Consider the following 9957-nt stretch of genomic DNA (forward strand, 5'->3'; position numbering starts at 1 on the left):
ACGTTATATAAGTAAAACAAATGCATAATCAGAGAGCAGGTGGGAAGGGCATATTTTTTATTCACCAACATCGTCAAGTAATCAAGACGTTTTCGTAAGATTGCCTGCTCAACATTATCATCAGAGGGAAGTGCAAGCATTACGCCGGGTGTGGTAAACAAGTTAATGACGGGATACAGGCCGTCAGGTTACGTGGAAGTAAATACAAACAGAAATTTAGTATACAACTTAGAGGTGTGTGAGCATCAGGAGGAACTAACCTTCACAATAGAAGCTTCCAAACTACTAGTTATTTATAAGTCAAGCAGGCGGCTCGACTGATTTCAGGCTGGTATGACAGAAAACGGGAATCCGAGTGGGAAAACGTTAAGGGAGTAGGTACATTATGCAGAATATGATACTATGCATCCAAACTTCCTACACATCTCCCCCCAGCTCCGACACATCTCCCCCAGCTCCGACACATCTCCCCCAGCTCCTACACATCTCCCCCAGCTCCTACACATCTCCCCCAGCTTCGACACATCACCCCAGCCCATGCCGTCTCAGCTAACATGTAGAAAAAAAAAAAGTTAAGTGGTCACAAAATGATAAGATAGAGATGGCGCAACGGTGAGCAGTCACAGTGGTATCCGGCTTGAGAAACAGCGCCTGTGAGAGAGAGAGAGAGAGAGAGAGAGAGAGAGAGAGAGAGAGAGAGAGAGAGAGAGAGAGAGAGAGAGGATTTAATACAAGTCTTCAAAAAAGAAAAAAAAAGACTCGGCGTTTCTTGATCTCTAAGCAGCTGTACAAAGACACTACGGTTAAGTCTTGGTTTCACTTGTAGTTCATGATAGTCACACACACACACACACACACACACACACACACACACACACACACTCCTGGGCGAGCGATGGATGTCGATTGAGGAGAGAGTATCTCCTAAGCTCACAGTGATCAGGAACGGACGAGTTACCGACAAACGCTCTTGAAACCAGATCTCTGACTGATCTATTATACCCCTCCACAGTTTGCATTGTTGGGTTATCCACATGTTTATCTAGTCTCTGGCCCTTCTCGTAGCCCTGACATCTCTGACTGATCTATTATACCCCTCCACAGTTTGCATTGTTGGGTTATCCACATGTTTATCTAGTCTCTGGCCCTTCTCGTAGCCCTGACATCTGTGACTGATCTATTATACCCCTCCACAGTTTGCATTGTTGGGTTATCCACATGTTTATCTAGTCTCTGGCCCTTCTCGTAGCCCTGACAGTCCCGAAGGCATCCATTCCTCCGTTGCTGTCTGGGTTTCCTCGTGTGTCTCTTGTGTCCTTCCTGAGGCGTGGGCTGGAGGCCGTCTTTAAGCCAACCTCTCAGTGGACCTGCGATGCCTCGCCCCCTCTCTAGCACTCCTTAATTTCCCCCCCCCCCCCCGGGGCGTGTGGCAGTGCCTTGAAATGCTCGAGATATCGTCATGTGATGACCCACGAGACTGTTGTTCTTTGGAACGGAGAGGGAGGGACGAGGCTTCGACACTCGTGTGTGTGTGTGTGTGTGTGGCACTGTTTTCTGTGCTTGCTTATGTGTGTCGTTATCCCTCGGTGAAACGTCGCGCTTGGTGATATGGCACCTGTGTGTGTGTGTGTGTGTTTGAAGATAAGACATCAGTAACAGATAACACCCCGCCGGGAGTGCACGCGATCAGCACCATCAGCAAGGTTACGGACTCTGCTCCACACAAGGCTCTCGGGGGGAAACCAGAATGTGATTGTGTGTGAGACGCCTGAAGCCACATTTTACGTACCACGACACTAGCTTCAGTGAGGGGGTGATCGGTTCCTGGAATACGGGGGGAGGGGTCAAGACTTAACTGGTCGCGAAACTTGAGACTTTTACAAAACACAATATTACTGGTACAAGGTGTTCTGTCGGGTACGACGCAAATGGAACGAGACTATTATGTTTGAGAGTACGTACAGTCTCGACAGGGAAGATTTTACTCCAAAGGAATCCCTCACGTCCCTCCTACTGATTGCAGCGCCGTCGTGAAAGTGCAGAAGCAACCCATGAAATGTGTCCCAGGGTTGTATAATGATCTAGCAACGCTCTCAAGCGTGACCGTGGCAGCAGTAGTGGTAAGTTTAAGACGGTGAGTGAGGAAAGGATGGTGTGAGTGTGGACTTGTGTGTAGTGAGGGTCGAGTGTGCATCACGGTTGGGTAGTACGGTCAACATCGCCCGTTCATCATCCTTCCTCTTAAAAACACATGGCATCAGGTCACGAAGGTGAGGTGGGACGACCGTGGCGTTACAGTATACACCGTAACGTCGCCCAAATCGTTATCCCTCACGTCACATACATTCCCCCAACTTGGCACCGGCCCAAGTTGCCATGGTGATCAATGCGTCAGCAGATAATGTCTCACAGTACTCAACAATGACAACTGTACACTTGCTCCTTTTGAAACTGCCTTAACAGAGGCCAATACAAGAGAGGGGTCACTTATAATCGGGGTTAGCGGGGCCAGAATACAATTTCACTGAAAATACATTATATACAGCTGTATGATCCGTCATAGATTCCAAATGTGATTAAATCTGAGGTATGTGGCTTGCTGTATATTGATTCCATGAGTATGATGGTCAAAATGACAGTTACACTAGTTTGATAGACGCCACAAAACAGAGTGAAGGAAATCATATTCAGAAATATTATAGATTTGTAACATTTAACAAGATGTAAACCTTCACGGAAATACGTTTTCGTCTTGATTTACTTGGGATTATTTTTATTTCTTAATGAACGCTGGATCGAAACTTTGCTGAATAATGAATTCCATACCCGTGTTATTGTTGGTTACGGTACCTCTGTCGTCATATAACGGGCCTTATTGTATACTGGAATGTGTGAAAAATTCTTTATTTCTAATTCTTGTTCACAAAATGAACGTTTCTTCATGGCTGGTGGTAGGTGATCTGGGTGGTTGGCCAAGTGGGTACCTGGCCTGTAATGGTGGCTGGCCAGGAATGGTTGGTTGGTGGGCTGACTCTGAAGGTGGGTGGTTAAGAATGGTGTGACTGTGCCTGGCCATGAGGGGGTAAGCTGGTCAGGAATGGTAAGGAAGGAAGGTCAGCTTTAGAGAGAAGGGGAAACACTGCCATTCATACGAGGAAGAACAGATAACGTAGCGGTGACTAGTGGTTACTTGGGTAAGTCATCTTTAAGCACAAGTTCCTCCACAGCCACGGTACGACCTCAAAAGTAGCGCCGGGGGGGTAAGGCCTACGTTCTTGGACCCCTGTGGTCCTCACGGGTTTCTCCATTATTATTATTACCCCATTATATCATCGTTCTCAGTAGCCACTTACAGAACGTAGCCATAGATCTTAACGCCACATGTCTTCAATAAGAAATACCTTTTTTGATTTCAGAGCGAGTCAGTATGAGGCGGCGTCTGTCAACGATAATAGTGGTATGTCTGATGTGTGTTTCCCTTATGCTGACCTACGTCATCCACAAATCAGGTAAGACCAGCACTTATTTCCCTTCGTGTCACTCTTAGTTTACCTGTGCCAGAGGCACTGTGATTCACTGTCTATAGTTGTGCAGAGTGTGAGGGTTTGTACACCCACTTTAGCAGGTCATCAGTTACGCATGTTGTGTTCTATCCCCAGCGAACCCGAGGGATCACTCCCAGCGTCCACGGCTCCTGGAGCCCTCAGGCTTCGTCCATGAGAAGCGCAGCGAACAGGGCCACCGCGCCCAGCCAGAAGTCACACCTGACGGTCGCACCAATATCCTTATCATGAGTTCGCTGGGACGAAGCGGGTCCAGCTTCCTGGCGGACCTTGTGGCGTCCCAGGGTAGCAACATTTACTTCTTCGAGCCCGTCAGGCCCGTGAAGATGATAAATGCAACCAGAGACCTGGCCGTCGCCGAAATCGCCAGGTATTTCAACTGCACCGTCAGAGAAGATCTTTTCAGCCGACGTAATGGCAACAAAACCATCCGTTTGAGAGCCACCTCCAAGTGCAACGACGGGGTCTCGTTGACGAAGAATGAAACAGCCGCCAGGATCACGTGCCAACAACAGAAGGTCGTGATCGTCAAGACCATCAGACTACGGCTGAGCTGGGCCAGGGAGCTGATGGACGACGAACACCTCCACCTGAAGCTGATCCACCTGGTGAGGGATCCTCGCGCCATAATGCTGTCCATGAGCGACTCGAAGTGGGGGAAAATTGACGAGAACAACGTTTGCCCATTCATGCTCCAGGTGAGTGAATAAATCCGGTGAGAAGGAAGGCATATGTTAACGGCTCCTGTAATTGCAAAATTTGACCCGCGTCAGTGTGTGGGATTCCACCTCTCAAGGTCATTAAATTTACGGGAACATAGGCGTTTCAGAGGAAGTGTTGCTAATGTTAGCAGTCTGCTTCGCGGATGGAGTGGAAAATGTCATCGACGGCTTCCAGAGACAAGGGAAGGATATCACATCATGAGATTATGAAAGGGAAGCGGGATGTGATATACGGGGAGGCCCCCAGGAGTGGATGGGATAACAGTATCGATTGTGGATGACGGAAGACAGGTGGTCGGGTGGTGTACACGACTGTTGTCGTGATGATCACATGTGGACAGTGAGGGAAGGAACGAATCAGAGGACTGAATGGAACGAACCTATAAGAATCAGAGGACTAAATGGAGTCCTTTTGGTCGAAAATCATGCCTTGCCCTCATGAATCTCGATATACTTAGATGATTTCTCAATAGATTACGTATGAAATGTATCAAATGTGAGAGGAATCATTTTAAACGGTTAGAGACAAGTAACTTTTCAGGCCTGTTGGATACACTGTCTGGCCAGCATTCATACGACCTCGGTTCGACTTCTAGACTAGCTGTGGTAACAATTGTTTACACACTTATGTATATATATATATGCATAGGTTCGTGTGCGTATGTGTAATTTTTCTCCGTCTCTCCACAGGATCTTCAGTACAAGCAGGAGATGGAGAGACTTTTCCCAGACCGGTACTTCTTCCTCAGGTAAGTCTTGCCCTAGTCTTAGTGGCCACCTGACTTGCCTTAAAACGCAAACTAACCCAGTTACAGAGAAATTCCTCTTGAGGAGAGAGAAAGACACATAGATCTATAGCATTATTCCTTCTGGAGAAGTGAGCAGACTGTAAGATCAAAAAAGTTTTCAGAATACAAAATGAATTTGACAGTAATGCCGTATGGCAGCTCCTCCCCATTGAATAGGGATTTAACGACCAGAAGTAACGCCATGACTTTAAAAGAGAGGAATGATAACGCTAAGGTTAGCAAACGCTATTCATTTGTTATTCATTTGGGAGTAAATTGCCGCAAGATGTTGTCCATTCGAAGGCTACCAGTACCTTTGAATTACGACGAGACAAACACTTCAGTGGTACCAGTTACCTCTATTAGTAAATATGTCTGTTCAAGGTGAAAAGAGGAATATTTCAACATCTTTGAGGCACCTTATTTAGGTTCTGTTCTCATAAACTGAACCCCTCTCCCCAGATCAACAGGCTTTGGTGTTTATATAGGACAGTTTTGTTGTTTTCCTTTAGTAAAACTTCCAGAAAGGTACACTGTCTGCACAATACACGGTCCTCCCTCTCAACATTCTTTTCCTTCCGGGTGTAGAGCCAGAGGAGTTGGTGGGTGGGGAGGTGCCCTCTGCTTAACAATCGTGTCTCCATCTACAGCAGTGGGTGGGGAGGTGCCCTACGCTCTGCTGATAAGATTACGAACTTGTGATGCGGTAAACATTCCTGTAATCTCTTCCCAGACCATTAGGTCTCCGGTTTTATGTCATCCCCACGTACTCCCCAAATACCTAATGCATAAGAAAGATTTCCATGGTTTACGTTTTCCACCTCTTAGATGCGTCAAGATCTTACTGTCTGGCGGGGTGTCTTGCTGATGATATTCGTGTGATGTCTTGCTGGCAATGGTCTTATTGTCTGTTGTGGTGTCTTGTTCTTACTGTCTGGTGTGGTGTCTTGTTCTTACTGTCTGGTGTGGTGTCTTGCTGGGGAAAGTGCATCTTAGTTTCACGTCTGTCTGAAACTTAGGTGAGGCAAGGTCATGGAGACAGACACAACTGCTGATTTCTGTGTTGCTGTCTTGTGTGAGGCTCTGTGTTGAGACTTAACCCTACCGTGCGCTCCCCCTTCAGGTACGAGGACCTGTGCACCAACCTGGAGGAGGAGGCCAGGCGGATCTTCAGGTTCGTCGGCCTCCTGAACAACAGCATTGCCATCAAAGGGTAAGAAGATCACGAAACAGAAGCTTCCGCCTTGCGCACAGGAGTTTATAGCGACCCACACGAGGAAAGGAAATGCGGACAAGTATTCGACCTTCCGGGACACCATTAATACCTATCAAAAGTGGAGGAACGGCATTAAGCAAGATTACCTCACGTTTGCTGAGAGCCGCTGCTGGGAGGTCATCACCATCCTTGGATATAACTTCTTCCACAGTGTTCACAACGCCAGGAACCTTCAGATACCCGTTTTGAACCAAAGCAATTCCCAGTAGGACTTAGTACACTCCGGAGAGCATGTAACGCACTGGCCAAAGCCAGTCATGATGTGAGGATGCCGTTGACTTGTGTCAGTATCAAGTACGTGTAACCTGGGCGGATCTTAACCTCAGTCATCTGTCCCCCCCACACAGGATACAGGACTGACTGGGATGGACTGTATCACCCCTTGTCACCGGTAGAGTTACCGGGAAATCACCAAGTGTCATACGCCTAAATGGAATCGCTGATTACCTTTCTCTCTCCGTCATGAATCCACCACCTCATCAGTTGAACAGTTGAGCCTGACGATCATTATCTCCACAGTCCTGGGCCCAGTAATCATCAGGGGACAACACGGATGTAAGGCTCTCTTCCCCCGTGACACACAGATAGTGATCACACACGGAATAGTAATAAGGTATCCACGAGCACGCACGAAACACGACCACAGCCAGAATACGCTTGTACTCAATTCCAACTCCCTAACAAACACCTCAAGAATAGCAGGTCTGCTCCACACACACACACACACACACACACACACATACCAATGTATGTGTGTGCAGTTGGTCATCAGCTTAACCCCTTTGGCACAGTGGTTTTCCCCTCATGCCCAAGGAGTTTGCTCCTTTTCAAGCCTTTCCATCCCCAGCTTTGACCCCGTTCCATCTCATATTTTCATCTGTGTTCCATTTAGATACAACCCTGGGTGGTTCCTTGCCGTCCGTGAAGCCACCTCTCGATCCTAATAGTCAAGTCTGAGTGAGACAGTCGCATAAAGCCTCCCTTGACTTCTTTCTCCATCATAACAACAATGTCCGTTTTATACCGCCAGTAGACGCAGACAGTATTCCCGACCCTACCCTATGATCAGAGGCACTCGGCCCTGTGTTAACCCGTCGTCGCAAGTAACCATCATCAGTCCTAAGTCTGGACTCCTGAAAAGAAGGAGCCCTTCTCCCGAGAGGACACGGCACTCATCGGAAGGCGGAGGTGCATGGTCGAGCCTTGTTGTCCCATGGTAATTAGTGCTTTGGCGACGTGTAGGCGTCTCGTGTCTTGCTCACGACGTGGTTATCCTTGCAGAGTTGACAATCGTGTGTCTTGTGAGGGCGGGTGTTGTGCTTCTTGGTGACGTGTAGCTCGATGAAGCCTTCCTGTTGGTGTAGGGTTGAGTCTGGGTAGTGCACAAGAAACAGAAAATACGGTATCAAGCTTTTTTTTTCGTATCCTTATATCGTGAGGATTGGGTACAGATAGACCAAACGAGAATGTGATATACCAGCCGCTACTGAGCAAGGCCGCCAGATGAATTAAAAAGCAGGTTAAGGGATTAGGGCACATGTCTCCCCGGAGGACCTCACCGCTCTGGGAAGCATATTTACATTTTTTTTTTTTTCTCACTCATAAAGTTACTTCAATCATGTGAGCCAACATTTGTGACTTTTTGTATAATTCCTAGGGTGTACTGTCATATGTTGTATAACATGTTATTGTTTTTCATGCCATAACTTTTGTACACTGAGTTCGAAATAAGACAAAGGAGTGTATACTACGAAATCACAGAAAATGGACCGTCCTTAACTACCAGAGAAAACGGATTGATCTTTTAAAGGGATGATAAAAGTATTTAACTTATAGGCGTAGATTTTCCTTTCAACATTAAAGAAACAAATTCCATTCTCTCCCGCTCTCTCTCTCTATAAAGGCTTTTCACATATTAGGGTGCATTTGAGCCACTTGCTGTTAACTAAACCAGTATGATATATACGAAGCAGCTGGGGAAACCACACTGAACCAGGGCATGTGAAACGTCTGGGGTGAACCATAAAAAGGTCTGTGGGGCATTACACATGACAACTAGAAACAGTGAGCGGATGTGGCCTTTTTTCGTGTTTCCCAGCGCTACCTCGCTGAAGCAGGGGGTGGCGATGCTGTGGGGCGGGATGGCGCTGAAATGGATGAAGGTGAGCAAGTATGAATATGTACATGTGTATATATGTATGTGCATGTGTATGTATGCATATATGTATATGTTGATATGTATATGTGCGTGTATGTGTTTCTTGGCTCTACCTCAATATATATATATATATATATATATATATATATATATATATATATATATATATATATATATATATATATATGGAAAGCTGTGTAGGTATGTATATTTGTGTGTGTGGACGTGTGTATGTACATGTGTATGGGGGGGGTTGGGCCATTTCTTTCGTCTGTTTCCTTGCGCTACCTCGCAAACGCGGGAGACAGCGACAAAGTATAAAAAAAAAAAAAAAAAAAATATATATATATATATATATATATATATAGAAGGAACAGAGGGGGGCCAAGTGAGGATATCACCTCTAAGGCTCACTCCTCTGTTCTTAACGCTACCTCGCTAACGCAGGAAATAGCGAATATATATATATATATATATATATATATATATATATATATATATATATATATATATATATATATATATATATATATATATAAGAATTACCCAGGCTTGAATGAAGATCTATGGTGTTATTGGATTACATTTCATTGATTACATATACCATCATCAGAGCTAGTATAGAGAGGATGATAACCATTTAATGTCTACAGTTAGGCTCCTACATCTTTCTGCGGTGTCCACCAGCCAGGGGCGTATCTAGGGGAAATGGTGCCTATGGCAAGCACTGAAATTGCGCCCCTGGCTAGATTGAAAATGTACATAAGTGGATGTATAAAATGTATACAGTGTATTTATAAACTGTTGAAGAGTTAGGTCAAACTTAGATTTATATAAACTCTTAAAGACTTATTTGATCAAAATTGTGACGTAGAAGCGGTAATGCAAATGATAATAGCAAAATATTACTTTAGTTGAAAAGTAGGCGAGTTTCTTTTCTATCTCACAAAACCAAACCGTTAGAAATGTCAGTCGGGTTAGCACATGTCAAAAAACAAACCTCTTGAGTGGCACCCCACTTCAAGTGTTGCCCAGGGTACCTACCATACCCTAGATACGTCACTGAAACTATTACCTTCAGTTTTTGGTATTTTCCTCAGAAAATAGAATTTCCTTTAAAAACTCATTATGAGAAGTATTTATCCTGCTGAATACAAATCTGGTGTTAGAATAACGTTTAGTCGTCTTCATAACATTCAGTTAAGCTGTTCAATGAAGTCAGTTTTAAAATATTTTCTGTTACTTTATATCGTATTTACTGAATATATATCGGGTACTGAGAGCATTATGATATATTTCCATGATTATTTCAAGTATATAGAAGTGTTTGAATATCTTATCTTTCAATTTTGAGACAAAAAGTTTTTGGAAGTACTTGATGCAACCCATTTACGAGTTTGTAATGTAGCTATAATTGTGAACATACATCGTATCGTGTTTGAAAAAAAAG

General features: G+C 45.0%; 1 protein-coding gene across 1 annotated transcript; it reads left to right on the top strand.

Moving 5' to 3' along the window:
• The first annotated feature begins 1673 nt into the window (after positions 1-1673).
• Positions 1674-7754, top strand: LOC139757050 (carbohydrate sulfotransferase 1-like). The gene is made up of 5 exons (XM_071677074.1): positions 1674-1703; positions 3417-3509; positions 3660-4261; positions 4976-5034; positions 6197-7754. The coding sequence occupies exons 2-5, from the start codon at positions 3428-3430 to the stop codon at positions 6288-6290; spliced, it is 837 nt and encodes a 278-aa protein (XP_071533175.1). The 5' UTR covers positions 1674-1703; positions 3417-3427; the 3' UTR covers positions 6291-7754.
• The last annotated feature ends 2203 nt before the right edge of the window (positions 7755-9957 follow it).

This window comes from Panulirus ornatus, chromosome 24, assembly GCF_036320965.1.
Source record: "Panulirus ornatus isolate Po-2019 chromosome 24, ASM3632096v1, whole genome shotgun sequence".
Classification (NCBI taxonomy): domain Eukaryota; kingdom Metazoa; phylum Arthropoda; class Malacostraca; order Decapoda; family Palinuridae; genus Panulirus; species Panulirus ornatus.

Bases quoted from the DNA above. Each gene is read 5' to 3' on its own strand.
- LOC139757050 (XM_071677074.1), top strand. From the start codon at position 3,428: ATGAGGCGGCGTCTGTCAACGATAATAGTGGTATGTCTGATGTGTGTT. The intron at 3,510-3,659 runs GTAAGACCAGCA...TTCTATCCCCAG, and splicing joins CTACGTCATCCACAAATCAG to CGAACCCGAGGGATCACTCC. The intron at 5,035-6,196 runs GTAAGTCTTGCC...CTCCCCCTTCAG, and splicing joins GACCGGTACTTCTTCCTCAG to GTACGAGGACCTGTGCACCA.